The 16,268-nt window shown below is 38.9% G+C and overlaps 1 protein-coding gene across 4 annotated transcripts in view; it reads right to left on the reverse strand.

Annotated features, from left to right (window-relative positions):
• Nucleotides 1-16,268, reverse strand: part of NYAP2 (neuronal tyrosine-phosphorylated phosphoinositide-3-kinase adaptor 2) — a 266,912-nt gene that overhangs the window by 41,378 nt on the left and 209,266 nt on the right. For 3 of the 4 annotated variants that reach the window (XM_030832684.2, XM_060301774.1, XM_060301775.1), the window contains exon 7: nucleotides 7,039-7,142. In XM_030832684.2, coding sequence (XP_030688544.1) covers nucleotides 7,039-7,142 — 104 coding nt within the window. Of the gene's footprint in view, nucleotides 1-11; nucleotides 4,406-7,038; nucleotides 7,143-16,268 lie in introns of those variants that run through there. The other variant, XM_060301776.1, reaches the window with a different exon arrangement.

The following is a 16,268-nucleotide window of genomic DNA, read 5'->3' on the forward strand; positions in this document are numbered from 1 at the left end:
GTCTGTCCTGGAAAGCAATCTGAGTTTCTACCATCTGGTCTACGGTCATACCACCCTGAACACACCTGATCTTGTCTGAATTCTTTGTATGAAAGAATTCACGACACATATTACTGTTATTGAAAGGTGATGACAAAATCTTGTTTCTTCTTTAAATATGACACTAATTATGGGAGCCCCACAAAGTACTAAAGCCTACCATCTTCATAAATCAACCGGACAGGACTGTAGAGGACACACAGAAGACAAAGCCTTTGTTTGTTTACCTTTTGGCCCTTGCATTATTTTAATGCAATGATACCATAATACACAGCAATCGCTCAATATAACCACTGACACTCCTATTTGTAACATGAATTTATTCCACTTTTCACAAGCCTAGATCCAATCTCTTTGGTAAATAACATTCTTATAACAAATAACTATTATTTCTTTGTAACATAATCTTTGTTAAGATAGCATTTTATTTTACAATTTGAAGTTCTTACAGATAAACCCTTCTCCAATAAGATGCCGTAAACATCTTATCTTTACATGGCATTGGAAACTTAGTGGGGTTTTCCAAGCGCCCCCCCCCATCAGGCTTTTCCATGTTTGAAAATATATGTCAGGTTAACTTGTATGCAGGATGAAAAAACAATAGGAGTTATTTAAAACCTATTGCATAGCCTGGAGGAAGCTCTGTGAGGGTGGGGATCTCTGTGCATGAATGAAGTGAGTTCAGCTTTTGCTAATTGGTTATATGTTCTGTTTCTGCTTTTTTTTTTTTTTTTTTTTTTTTTACCATTTCCATCATATGATGTAACCCTGAGCATACGATCAAACCAGCCATATAAAGGTACAAATGCGATGTAAACATTCTCTTAGTTCAGGCCTGATAGGACCTGGAATACCACAGGGTCTCACAAAAAGGTTTGTTCAACACATAAGCAAGGGATGGTAGAAACGGGGCCCCTTCATCACGTTAACTTGGGGAGCCACATGCTCCCCACCCCCATACTCTGCTCCTTCCTCTGTTTTCTCCCATCAAACACAAAACCTTGACTACTAGATAGGAGCACTTGACATTGTACATGCAACTGATCAGATGAAACCTCATAACATATGTTCCAGGACCCAGGGCTGGAATAAAGCAAGTATGGTCTTGGCAAAGCAAGTCACATCTACACTAATGGCAGCACAGGAATTCTAAAGAGAACTGAAGCTTTTCTACTGTTAGAGCTTGTAAGGCAAGGAATGTCACTCGCCATCCAGTTCTACAAGGCTTGAGTCATTAGCCACTGCAGTCAGTGACCTGCAACACACCCTGAAAGGAATTCAGGGTGAAGATCAGGTGCCCTGGGAAAACAGGCAAAAACAGGCCCTCAGATAGTTAGAAATATCTCAAGAGAAATTTTTTATGAACCTGGATTCTTGCAACTTCACATACCTAGAAAAAACACTACTATCATTAATTGAGATAGCCTTTCTTCGTGACTAGCAGTAGTAACGTTCTACTGAGATGTTTGCTTGATAGCACGTACCCCTCTCCCCTGGTGTCTTCTCCCACCTCTCTGGAGCAGTTCCTCAGAGCTATCTGAGAAGCTATAGTTCCCAGGCTATCGTCCTCAGTAAGTCCCTGAATAAAACTGAAACTCCCAGTTCTCACACTGTGTGTTATTTTATTTCAGACGTTAGGTTTGTTTTCCTTTTTCTACCTGATCCAATGCACAGAAGCTGAAATTAAATAAGAACATACCCTTTAAGTTTACATTACTGAGAAACGTGGGCGGGCATTGAGTGGCTGAAATTAGAATTCCTTTCCATGTCGTTGTTCGAGTATTTATGTTACTATACTCAGGATCCCTTTGCCTTTAGTCTTCCTCATGCTCTCCAGGCTCCTACAAGTTTTGTGTGCAAACGTCCTGACTGTCTGAGAGTTACAAAAGCCCAGACCTCACACACAGGCTGAGAAGGAGCAATGGTCTGCTCCAAGCTTTCAGGAGAAGCACAGAGGCCGTGGGACCAATCAAAACACCTCGCTACTCTGAAGGTATTAAAGACCAAGAGAAAAGACAAAATTAGACTGTGTGAGAAAAACATTTTTTCGAGGATATATAGAAAGAGAGATTTATCGAGAGAGATATTTAGTAAGTCAACCAAAGTCGTTGAGTGTCACATTGTAAACTGGGTAAAGTCTTTGTCAGGGAATCCTCTTAAATTCTCCATCTTAGTCTTTCACATGTACTGATCCCTAATTTCTATCTTTGGGTGATTTAGCTCCCTTTTTTTACTATATCTAGAAAACAACTTTGACATCCAGGCATGTCCAGAAACACACCCTAGACATGCATCAAGCTATGGATGCTAGTACATTCTTCCATTATCTAGGAAAGCTGGCCACATGCTGGCGCGCAGACATAGACATGGAGCGCATGGGAAAAAAGAAGGTATTCTGCTCTGCAGGAGCCCGGGCAGGCTCTCATAAGGCCCCAGCAGGGTCATCAAGCGAAAGGAGGATGTTAGAAGCTTGGAGGGAGCCCAGAGGACTGCCATCAAAAGAAATAAATGTTTGGGCTTCCCTGGTGGCGCAGTGTTTGAGAGTCCGCCTGCCAATGCAGGGGATGCGGGTTCGTGCCCCGGTCTGGGAAGATCCCACATGCCGCGGAGTGGCTGGGCCCGTGAGCCATGGCCGCTGAGCCTGCGCATCCGGAGCCTGTGCTCCGCAACGGGAGAGGCCACAACAGTGAGAGGCCCGTGTACCGCAAAAAAAAAAATTAAAAAAAAATAAATGTTTGAGAAATAATCCTGAAGGGGCAAGTTGAAAGGAACTGGGCTTGTTTCCCTGGATAACAGCTTATAAGTGCACAGCATGGACCAGCCTGGACAAGGCCACTTCTGGGTAGTGAGAAGGCAGCTCTCAAGCCACACACGGCCCACGGAGCAAGAGATAACAGCTTCAGGGGCGATTTTTAAATTTCTAGAGAAATGTGGGGCTCTCAGATTTTGAAACGTATGTCCAAAGGAAGTGACAGATGGCTTTCTGTTACCCACTTCCTGACATCAAGGGTAATCAGAGATAATCTAGTTTAGAACAACTGACAAACCTCAGAGAGAAGGTGAGTTCTCAGTTCAACACTTAGGTCACTGTTAGCTCTGTGATTCCCTGATTTGACTTGGGGGACTGTTACTTAAAAAATGTGAAGTGTGTGTGTTCGTGAGTGTGTGATTGTGTGTGTGTGTGTGTGAGATAGTGGGCAGAGTATGTGAGAGTTTGTGTGTATTCATGTGCATAAGTATATTGGGGGAGAGAGAGTGTGTGTGTGTGTGTGTGTGTGTGTGTGCATGTGTGTGTCAGAGGATGTGGCTCTCATCTCCTTCCTTCCCCCAAAAAATAAGTACAGACATTTCTTGGGAACATTTTTCCAAAGAGAGCTGGCACTTTGGAGACACACCCTAGCTGCTCCTTCCTTGAAGGAAAGACTGGCTTTCTCATGGCCCTGCTCCTTAGTTTCTATTCCATCACCTGCTGCAGTAAAACTAGAGATGGCCCCATCTCCAGATTAATGGGGGTCACTAACACCATAGTCCAGAGATGGAGGGATCACATGAACAGCATTTGCTGTCTATAGAGGCACTCACACTTCTTTCTTCTGAGTACACAGCTTTCTACTTCACTACAGAAGAAGAAAAAAAAAAAGATAAAGTGATGTGCTTCAAGTGCAAAATATTTCTCCTATACCGTTTTGCTTTTATAAATAAGAAAATAAAATAGCTTTCTCATGGAAGATGCAGAAATTCAATCTAATTTCCAAAGGTTTGCTTTATGACAAATGCCAAAATATGTGGCTGCTTTGCCGTAAAATTCCAAGGAAATGTCACTTTCCCCTAATTGCCCCGTGACTGCTCTATTTATTCAGGAGTGAATTAAGAAAGAAAAGATCTATTTTTCATCTCACCGAGTTTTAGAGAGTATTACGCGTTGTGTAAGAAGCTCTAAATGCTTTGGAACTCATACTTCTTTCTTGAACTTCCCGTCTTCTCCTACATATTTTAAAGTTCCAGTCAGATGAGACTATACATTTCTACAAATCTTGTGTCTCCTATATTACCTGAAGCCGAAACAGACTGCATAGCCAAGCAAACATTACCTCCACTTTTATTTTTACACAAATGCCCTTGGTGGGCAGTCACTATGCGCCCCGGGCTCCTCGGCGGGTCAGTCAATCACTACTGTCTCCAGATTCTTTAGGGGTGGTCCATCATCATTGGCCTAGGCTCCTGGGGGTGGGCGGCAGTCCCTTTTGGCCAGCTCTACCCATCTCTGCTGGAGTAACCTCCGTCCCTTCTGTCTCCTCCTGCAATACTTCTCAGAAAGCTCCAACCATGATCTGAAGTGGTGGGTGAAAAACTAGTACTGAGGGAGCTGAAAAGAGATAAGATGTGAACAACCTGGAAAAAAAAAAAACACAGCTCCTTCTCTATGAGCAGAAATGTCCCTTAATATGGCTTCTTAAAGCCAGACTCCTCGATAGATAAGCACTACCGGAATTATTTCAGTGACTGCTTTTGTTTGTCTGAAACAGATCACATGGTCTTCCAAAGATTTCCTAGTAAGAAGTCTATTAATCATCTATTAAGTCTATTAAGCATTCTGTGTTTTAATAACTATCAGGAATCCCGGTGGAGGAAAAACACTTTTTAAAAAAGTGACCAGGATGATTATTTGTCGGATAATGCTAGGTGTTCCGTATCCTAGTTTGTGTACGAATATTCAATGTTTTTAAATGTCTTTCACCATTGCCTGGGGTGGCTAAGCCTAGGGAGGTGCCATCCTGGTTGTAACTTAAGGAGACATCTCAGTCAAGAGCATGGGAATTAGGTGAGAAGAGGGTCTTCAATAAGTACCCATTGCCTTTAGTTCAATTCCAAGTTGTAGGAATGCAGAGCAAGGTTCTTCTGAGCCATGTTTACCCCATTAGCGCTAGCATATGGGAAGAGGTGAATACTACATCTGGTCACAAGCCACAGGGGAGAGACTCAGAGGCCAGCCTTCTAATTTGCAGCCCTGACACCCCTTCTATGATGTGGCTGTGTGCCAGAATTTCTCCTGGTTGGAGAGAAAAAGTGCAGCATCTAAGTAACAAGAGGGTCTTTCTCCTGTTGCTGTGTTTTGAAGAATGAAGAACATCCTACCAGGTAAGCGAAGAGCTGATAATGCAAAGGTACAGAGTTGCACCTTGTTTCTGTCTGTAAGTTACCCCAGGAAACTGCTTTCATTGAGAATTGAAGGGGCATAGGATGAAACAACTATAAAGATAATTAGGAGAAAAAGCAAATGAAAACAAAGAACACAAAACCTCTCTGAGATACCGAGGTAATGCAATAGCAAGGTATATATACTTGGAAAATTGATTGTATTGATGCAATCCTCCGCCAGCTAGCTAAAGGTCTCTCCTTTCTGTATTCAAGTTTTTGAGCTTTGAAAATCTGTAAATGTAATATTTTGGAATAGCTTTAATCAACTAAGGTGGCAATTTATCTTAGTGAGGTTAATTGTGTTATTTATTTATTTATTCATTGTCTTATTGTTTCTACCCATTTTATACCCAAAAAAGTGTTTGAGGTGGATTCATTTGGTTACAAAGCATTTAAAATGTTAAATTAAGACACAAGAAATTCTAAATGGCACTTGAGATGCTCTTGAGAGGAGCCTCTCATCTCTTGCATTTGTAGATATCTCATATATTCATGAATCAAATGCTGTGCATATTTAAGCCAGACCAAAATACTATAAAGCACCCTGTCTCCCATTAGAAAAAATGCAATTATTCTTCCTGGTTATGTTTTTAAAATAGCTTGACATTTATATAATTGATGAATATGTAATTTGCTAATCAGTAATGGACAGTTCCCATGGAGGTATCATTGCTAGTTTTATAATTTACAATTTCAGAAGAGTTTTATGAAAGTGAACATTAAAGCTGGGACAAGCAGAAAGAAACCACTCCAGGATGGTACTATCCTATTTAACACCCATAATACATTTAACAGTAACAACAATTAAGCTTCACAAATTGTCATTGTACTGAATTCCTATTGGATGAATTACAGATAGAGCATTTACATGTAGTGATTTTCCCCCATACTATATCCTCCGTACACAACCATGTACCAATGAACATCAGAGCAACATACTGTACTCTAAAGGATTAAATGATACTGTAGCTTATGCCTTTATTCCTTGTATCTTTTCTCCAAATGATAATAGAGATCTCATATACCATGCATAAACACTTACATTCCCTTACTGAGAACATTTCTGATATTTTTGGTATAAGAGAGAAAAGTCATTTATTTAAAGATTGCGTTATTAATCTACAGTTTGGGGTAAATACCTAGATTATCTGGTTGGTCAATTTGTCTTTATGGCCAAGAAAAAAGACCAGCTGCCGTGTTCAATCCAAATGAGTTGGTATATGAATATTTATCAGGACATCGATATTCACTGTCTTACAGTCATGCTCCAAGCTAAATAAAAGTAGAAGTAAGACGGCCACAAATATTACAGCATAATAGGATAAGAACTAAACAATATGTACAAATTCATTGACAACATCTGTGCAAGGGTTGTGGACAAAACATTTAAAAAGAAATCTACATAAAACAAAGTCGGTAAATTTATCAAACGTTGATAAATTTTCGGAGACGGTATAAAAGTACACAAAACACGGAAGAGAGAAAGAACTTTAAAAAAATAACCACTAAGCCAATACATATAGTACAAGTTTACATTTATAGTACAGAATGATGGAAACCAGAGACAAAAACGATTTGGTAACAAACAGCGAAGAAAGTTTCACCAATCGCAAGGAAGAAAGACTTTCCTTTTTGAATGAAAACACAGACGGCCACAGCTCATCCCTCCCACCCACACACACACAGAAAAATAAAAGCAAATGCAAAGTTGTTACAGCAACACACGACAGACAGAGGTGGAAAGCGTTTGGCATGTCGCATCACAGGAAGTCAATCACGATTGGCTAACGATGATGGTACCTGGCTCTGTTGCAGGTCACTGGCTTGCCTGAGAGGAGTAACGGATGGAGGGGGCACACCTGATGTGGACGCAGACCGGCCTAGTTTGCAGCTTACTTTCGGTTCTGTGAACAAGGGGGAAAGACAGAGCATTAGCTGAGCAAGGTCTGCCGGGATGAACCGGATCCCAGGCTTTCTTCTGGTTTTGCTACACGTTCTTTTAATACACCGAATTCTTCTGATGTTTACTAATCATTGGCAGGTGATGAAACAATTTCATAACAATTGATTCTAAAATGAGCCTTGTTCACGGATCAGCTCCTGGGAATAAAGAACAAACCACTTAAGTTCCACGCCTTGTTGCCTTGCTCACTTTACCCTATTTACAGTGAGTTTCTATAGAGCGATTACTGGAGCAACAAAATCCCACTGGGGAAAAAGCCAGTGACATGACTATTTCTGGTGCTTCATTTTCAGTCTTGGTCCAAGGGTCTCCTGTGTTCTAAAATGTCTTTTCCACCCTCTCCAAATTTTTCTTCCATCCCTCCCTCCTTTCATTCTTTCTTTTCTTCATTCATTCTCTTATTCTTTCCTTCTTTTTCTTTTCCTAACTTTCTAATTTTCAAGTCTATAGTGTGCTGATTACTTTCACCATGCTTTTGATGTAACATTTCTCTAATTTAACTTCATTTGCTTTGAATTGTATAACCACTTCGAAGACTTTTGACATCTTTCATAATAATATTATTTTTCAAAATTAAAAAGCCTTCCCCTAACTCTTCCTCTATTTAAGGAGCCTAAATAAGCTGCCTAGGTCATTATCAAGATACTTTGAAGACTGCAATTTGGGGAATGGAAAGAGTTCCCTTCATTCAAGCAGCTCAGAATTTATGGTATACAGACGACACTGATTTTCAGACATATTTGAAGGTATTTATAAAGGAGAAGAAGGCATCAAAAGAAAAGTTGACATCTATGCTTTTGCCACAAACTTTTATATTAGCTGTCAGTTTTTGAGTGCCTAGTATATCCCAGCTTCTGTTTGGGCTGCACTTAAATTATCTCTAATCTTAAAGATAATCTTTAGAGTTATGAATCAGCTATAAATGCTCCCAATTTACAAATTAGAAACCTGAGGCTCAGCAAGGTTAATATTTGCATTGCAAATACACAAGCACTTTTCAAAAAAACCTTTCATTATATTAATAAATTTGACTTAAAGATGAAACTCTCTGAACTAGTGGCTTCAAATGATATTACATCACTCATTTACCAAGCAGTGGCAAGCTGATGCTAGAGAACAAGTTCTGTGCTGGATAGGAACACTATCTTTATGCCACTTTTTTTTGCGGTACGCGGGCCTCTCACTGTTGTGGCCTCTCCTGTTATGGAGCAACAGGCTCCGGACGCGCAGGCTCAGCAGCCATGGCTCACGGGCCCAGCCCCTCCGCGACATGTGGGATCTTCCCGGACTGGGGCACCAACCCGTGTCCCCTGCATCGGCAGGCGGACTCTCAACCACTGCACCACCAGGGAAGCCCTATGCCACTTTTATATAAGCTGCTCTTCAGAGAAAAGCTTTGCTATGTCTGCATCACATGACCTATGGCTAACTTCAGCCTCTGCTCACTGCCTTCTGGCCATTCTCTCCCCATCCTTCACAGACACCAGATACAGATACAAAGAATAATATAAGCTGGCGTCCATTCACACAGAGACCTTTCAATACACCCTCACCCACACACACCCTTCCTCTCCCACCCCTGCTTCAAACTATTAAACAATGCCTCACATCCATATTAAAATAATTATCTTAACGGGTACTAATAGCCTTTTTTGGCAAATTAGATAGTCTTTTACTCTGTGCTTCTGATTTAGCAAGAAAAAAAAGACCATAAGCAGGCTTTGGACTATGAGATGACTCCACTAGCTATAGGACCTTAGAAAATGTTTTTCATATCATTTAAGTTTTATTTCTTTTCAAAACAAATGAATATAATCCTTTACTCATTATTCAGAATCCATTTATTTTATACCTACTATGTGCCAGGGACTGTACAGAGTGTGGTCACCAAAAACCCACTCTTGCCCTAAGAGAGACTTACAATCTATCCAGGAGCAAAGATATTAAGCAACAAATTATGCATTTGATCATATAAAAGCAGCTGTGATCAGTCCTCTCGGTGGAATTATCACTGGTAGAAGAACATTTGCTGGGGGAATGAACAGGTGTTAGAAGGATGCTGACATCTACTTTGTGGGCAGTAAAAGTTAAAGAGCTCATTTGTTCTTTGCTCTTTCAACAAACATTTATCAAGGGCCCACCACGTGCAAAGCACTGCAGTGGATGCTAAGAATATGGGTGAGGAAGACACCAATTTCCCATATTTTAATGAGGTTTATGTTTACTCAGGGGAGACAAACAGTATGCCTAAAACGGTTTCCTGAAAATTCAGAAAAATTAGAAAGGAGAAGTACAGGGTGCCATGGTATCATTGATCAAGATACGCCTCGTGTTCTGGGAGCTAGGGAAGGCTGGGCCCTAAAAGAGCTGTAGTATCATAGGATATTTGTCCTTCTCTGTCTGGCTCACTTCCCTTAGTGTGATAATCTCTAGGTCCATCCCTGTTGCTGCAAACAACATTATTTCATTCTTTTTATGGTTGAGTAATATTCCATTTTGTGTGTGTGTGTGTGTGTGTGTGTATGCCTCTCACATCTTCTTTATCCATTCACCTGTCAGTGGACACTTAGGTTGCTTCCATGTCTTGGCTATTGTAAACAGGGCTGCTGTGAACGTTGGGGTGCATGTGTCTGTTCAAATTATGGTTTGTAGCATCTAAAAAGATGATCTAAATGAACTTCTTTACAAAACAGAAATAGACTCACAGACATAGAAAAAAACTTATTTACCAAAGTGGCAACGGAGTGGAGGGATAAATTAGGTGTTTGGGATTAAAATATACACATTACTGTATATAAAAGAGATAACCAACAAGGACCTTCTGTAGAGCACAGGGAACTGAACTCAATATCTTGTAATAACTTAGAATGGAAGAGAATGTAAAAAAAAAAGAATATATGTTTATATATATGTATAATTGAATCACTTTGCTGTACATCTGAAACTAACACAACATGATAAATCAACTACATTTCAATAAAAAAATTAAAAAGACAAGTACAAAAAAAAGATCTACATTATTTAAAGAAAAAAAACGCTGTGATAATTCACACCTGCCAGTGGTGCTGAGCAGGTGGTAAAAGCTGAAGTAGGGAGGACCACGGGTGCTTAGGTTTATTTTCCAACCCACCCAGAAGTCAACTATTTCAGGATGTATTCCTTGTATTCACTTTATTGCTTATATAGTATAAAGAAATAGTAATGAATCACATAGTCTGGTATCTAGGAGAGTGGGGATAGGTGAGCTAATGATGGATAAAAGACGGAACCGTTTCCACCTACGATGCTTATGGCTTCACCTCTCTCTTCTCTGTTGTTTTCTATTTGTCTTTTTGTCTTGTTTTGCTTTCTCCCTCTGCACTTTCTCCCTCAGAACATGTGCATTGTCATGGCTTCTTGTGTATCATCTTTTCCCTCTTGGGTCACATGGAGGTTTCTACAGGTCTGTCCTCTCCTCACACCCTTCCTTGCTTGATGTTAAGCCCCAGTGCCTTCTAGAGACTAGGGATTAATTAGGAGTTTGGGATTAAAATATACACATTACTATATATAAAATAATAATAAGCGAGGACCAAATGATAGCTTTTTCTCAACATCTTAGGTATCCTTCTGATTTTCCCATTTATAGGAGGAACATTACCTCCATTTTCCTAGAAGCTTACTTTTTATGTTCAGAGCTTTCTTTTCCTCTCTCTATAAAGTTAGTCCTGTGGTAATTTTCTTTCTTTGTGATTTATTTCAACTCACAGACACTACCACAATTTTGGTATTCAACAACTTGAACCAAAAATAATTTCATATATAATATAGGTAATATATATAATTATAATTATATATAATTAAATATATATGTGTGTGTGTATATATATATATATGTGTGTGTGTGTATATATATATATATATATATATATATGTAAAATCTACCTGCTGGTCCCCATACCCATAGTTTCTCTGCTCAAAACTAACTTGTACACAATGCCAGCCGGAACTTCTTAAATTGCTTTTAGATCACACACCTTATTCAAAAGTTTTAAATTACTCCCCACTTCATATGATAAAAACTTCAAACTCACTTGGCTAATTTTCAAAGGTCCCGCTGTGATCTGGCCCCATCTGATCTGATCCACTGTGCTCTCCGTGGCTGTCTGCTCCCCAAAGCATAGACAACTCAGCATCTCTTCTCGGTCTCCACATCTGACCCTGCTTCTGTCCTTCACAAGGTGTCCCCACGCATGGCCTTTCATCAGACCAGATGTTATCTATTTTCTAAGGCCTGCTTCAATGTGCACGTCTATTGTAACGCATCCTGCAACCCTGTTTACCTCTTTCTTCCAGATAGGCTTAGCACTTATATACCGTTTGCACTGCTTGCTGTGGCTCTGAGTATTTATGTTGGTGAGGACCACAGAGTAAGTGTTCAATTAATATGATTTTTCTTTCACTGAAGACACTCAAATTAACCTAGAAAACGTCAATGCAACTTCTAAAGCAAATTGTGGCAATGACAGTAACATAGAATATGTTTTAAGGCCTGGGTTCAAGGTCTGGCTCCCCGACTTACCAAAGCAGTGATTCTCATTCAAGGGTACATGATTTTCTAGGGAAACGCTCCCTAAGTTTTGTGCAGGTGATTCTAGTGTCTACCCACCCACTCTTGAAAATATAAGAGTGTTCAAATATAAATGTGTCCCATGATGACATAACCTATCGCTCTAACTTATAAATGAACCTGACTTCCCAGGAGGCATAACTCCTAGCATCTCTTAAGGAATCATCTTTTACTATACAAAATAAATGTAAAACATCTATCAGAATCCTGGTTGACACGTTTTCATAATAAGCCGATGTTTCCATATATCCCTTTATTGCATCAGCACATTTAGTCACGTGGAGAAAATTCAACATTTTTTCCTAGAAAAGGATGGCAAATAATGTTTTTTTACTATGAGGTTCCTTTAAAGGGTATGTTGAAGAGATTATCTGATGAGTGACACAATCCAATGCCTTTTATATTACCCAATGTACCTATGGATTAATTTCCCCTGCTAGGTTTCCAGTCAGACTCTGACTTAATCAGCCTCTTCCAAGCATAGACAGTGATATCTCTAAAGCACAGACTGAGACTTACTAAAATCCAAGCAAACTCCCAATTTCATCGTGACCCACAAAGGCCTTGCTTTACCCCTATTGGACCGTGGTCCAGATCACGTCTTGGTTCATCCACCCCCTTAGGGACTGCAATATAACCACGAACCACTCATCACACATGGCGGCTGACCTTGCCAGCCAGCCACCCTGTAGCTTTAAAGTCAGGTCACCCAGCGGTCGACTGTTCAATCCCAACATGGCTCATGTGGGTTATGACTTCACCTGCAGTGGCAGGCTGAGATGATTACTTATGAATTCATTATGCACACATGCGTACACCGGCAGGTGGAAAATGCACACATTTGTGTGTATGTACACACACATACATACATACGTACTCCATAACATTGTTGCTTGATGGTATCATGTCATAAGGACAATTTTTTTTAATTGTGAGGTTTTGGTTTATCTTTATCATACTCATTTAGCTCTCCTTTTCTGTTTCACCTTGTCTTTGACTTAAATACATTTGGAATCTATCATGGTGTTTGTGGGACCTAGTTGGTGAAACAAATCCTTATGATGTTGGATCCACCAAGGTTTCTTTGGCCAAAAGAATTTTCTAAAAAGTCTCAAAAATCCTAGAAAAGATTCTATTTTTATAACCAAGCCTCTTAGAGAGTCTCTAGGGCTGTGACATCAAAGTTAAATCGTCCAGTTCACTTACCTTTAGAAATACACTGTGCTTTGAGCCTTAAATAGTGAGGCTTAGGAACCACAAGACTAAAAACAGTAAGTTTTCATCCTAAATTTTGTTAATATAAAAATTGCCAAGGCGTTTGGGGGTCAAAAACGATGGACATATGCCTCAAAATTTAGTTAAGATAAGGCTTTCCTCCCCTTAGAAAAACTCATTCCATTAAAAGATTAATTATGAGCTAGAAAGTATCTATTCTCCCTACATCCAAGGAAAAACCCCTGCTTGTGTAATAAACTACCAATATCCATCCTAGAAGTAAAAGTTGATGTTGTTTGTGCAATTTCAGTGAAGGTCAAGTGTAAAGAGAACAAGAAAGAATGTGCGAGAGAGAGAGAAACACAGAGAGACAGAGAAAGGAAAAGGAAGAATGGAAAAAAGGTAGAAGGAAGGAGAGGGTGAGAAGGAGGGAGGGAGAGAGGAAAGAAGGAAGAAAGAAGACATTAATTTTAATTCCTTGAAATAAACCATCATCAAGACATTATCATGTGATCTTTCCAGGGTAATAATTCATCATCATCTTAAAGTTCTTATTAAGTAAGTGCCCATTGGACTTTGTTACTTAGAAAGAACTATCTTCTCTCTTTTTATTCTTGTTGGATACAATCTTTCATTGTTTTTTTTTTAAGGATGGCAATTTCTCCATCATTTCTCATCTTCCCTGTAAGGTGAACTGAATTTCTGTTCAGGATTATGTTCCTTGGTATTGTTACAGGATAATCCCCAAGGCACCCACAGCTACTATTATGAGTACTAGAGTTCTCTTTGTTTTCAGAAAGCAAAGACAAATGATTGTTCTCAACCTCTGGATCTACACAGCAATAAGAGATTAGTGTATTTTTTTGGAAAAAAAACTTTCATCTAGCATCAAAGAAATAAGATCAAATTCTGGGGAGACATATTTTTCTCCATCTTGTTTTATTTTTTCAATACATAATATTTTTCTCTACTAGCAGAGACATATTATGATTTTCCCTAGTCAATCATGCTGCTGAAAGTTTCTAATCAATGACTTAGGGCTACATGGAGGTCACAAAAAAGGCCTTTTATTTAAAACACTGAGGTATGCTTTTGCAAGCTCTACTTTCATTTCTGGGAAAGGCATTTTTTTGAAATAACACATATGCTATTTGAGATAAACTGATGCCTGAGTAATAAGGGGCAGTTTTGCCAGGACTATGTTAAAACCTTCACAGATTCCAAACATTTTGTGTTAAAGCTTCCATCACACATCATAGCAAACATATAGGACGTCCGAATGTCCCACATCAAATGTAAATTTTTCGGTATGTAATCGGAATACATTTTTATAATTTTGCTTTGAAATTATTGGACTGTGAATAATCCAATTAATTCATGATTGGCTATGATTTCTAGACAGTAATCATGCGTACTCAGGAATACTTACCAAGTTAGACAATCTAACCTAGAAACTGTTTTCAGATGTAATGGAACTGTTTTAATACTAAATTTAATAATTAATTAAATTGACCTAATGTCACATTTTGTATAGATTTAATTAGATGTTCATTCATGTTAATGTGGCAGTTTCTTTTGAAATTTTGGTGCTTCATTTTTTAATATCAAGTATTTTTATAGATCCTTGAGAAGCCCGTAGACCTAGGCACTGTCACTATGATGCTAGAAGACGAACATCTGATCATTGCTGTGATTATTTTGTGACCCTGGAGAAAGAAAATCAGCCACATGCAAAACTTTACCCTGGGAGTAGACATACTTCTCTCTCTCCAGCCTTTCATGGGACATACCTCTAAGGAAGCAGCTGATGTGGCACTTATGTGGCAGTGAATGACTCCGAGCATCCTTCAGTTATGGTCCAAATCCTAGTGTTATCTGAAGGGTCAGATAGTAAAACTACTGATGCTGGAGTAATTGGTCGTTCTCCTTGGGAATACTGGAATTCTGGTAAAGATCTGGGTTCTCTGGTAAACCCAGAGAAAAATGAGGTGGCAACGTGGTGGATGAAATTTATGACCCAATGACAGACGTAGAGAATTAAAGAATCCATTGTACAGAGGAGAAAGAGAATCATATGCATGTGGGGTTAGGAGTACTCACTGTATTCCTTCTAAATATCTGAGGCCATGGATTTCCCTTGCCTTCCACTTTCTTACGTAGAGAGAATATAAATCATGCCACTTACTGCACAGGGATGCCCTTGACGCTGTAACGCACGGTTAGTTTCTTACATGGCAGCATAGCATCATGTAGCATCAACAGGTTTTTTTTTTAATTTGACAGCCTCTTTTATTAAAACACATCATTTCTGAAATGCCCTTAAGATCTTCATCACTTTAGCTGTATATGAAAATGTGCTTTTTTCAAAAAATACTTGATTCCACATTAAAAGAGAGTTAAAGTATATGTTTATAAAGGAACATATTTTATCTATTTAACAAGTAATATATGCTCCTTAATTATCTTAAAAATTATTACCTAAAAAATTCATCTGCCATAATATGCAGAAAAAGGCATAGGATTTGCATCAGGATCAAATGTATATTACCATGGGGATAAAAATTTAACTTCACGTTATGGTGTCAAAAATAGAATAAACAAACAAAAAATAGAGCAAAACTCTTTCATCCCGATATTAGGAATGGATACACGGCAAAAATAAGTTAACATGTATTTAAAATATATGACATTTTACTCCTAAATAACAAATAAAAGGAAAGAAATGCCAGACAAATTTTTTACATCACTCACCTTATTAATGTAAATGACACTCAAAACTGGACGTAACACTAATGATATTTCCTCTTCATACAATTGGCTTTGTGGTTTGTTGAAGAGCAAACATCCTGAGACAAAATGTGACCAGATACTGAAATTGCGTATGGTCCTTGTAGCATGTTCTATTACAATAGCTATAGTTCTTTTGATTCTGCCTTGAACCACTGTCTGTTATAGACATAAACTAAGCAATATGTGTCTTGGGATAAGATCAATATGAGACTATACATGGACAGGGACTTCAATCTGATCTCCAGTAATGGCCATGTTCATTCATTCTATAGCAGAATTTCTGGAGGGCTCTAAGACGCTTTTGGGAGGTGGTGACCTGAGGTAAAAACTATTTTCGTAAAAATGCTAAGACATTATTTGTTTTTCCACTGTGTTGACAAATGCACTGAAAGTCCCAAAACAAGACTGGATAAATCTGCTGATACCTTAGCACATCAAAGCAACAGCACAAAA

This window comes from Globicephala melas, chromosome 7, assembly GCF_963455315.2.
Source record: "Globicephala melas chromosome 7, mGloMel1.2, whole genome shotgun sequence".
Lineage (NCBI taxonomy): Eukaryota > Metazoa > Chordata > Mammalia > Artiodactyla > Delphinidae > Globicephala > Globicephala melas.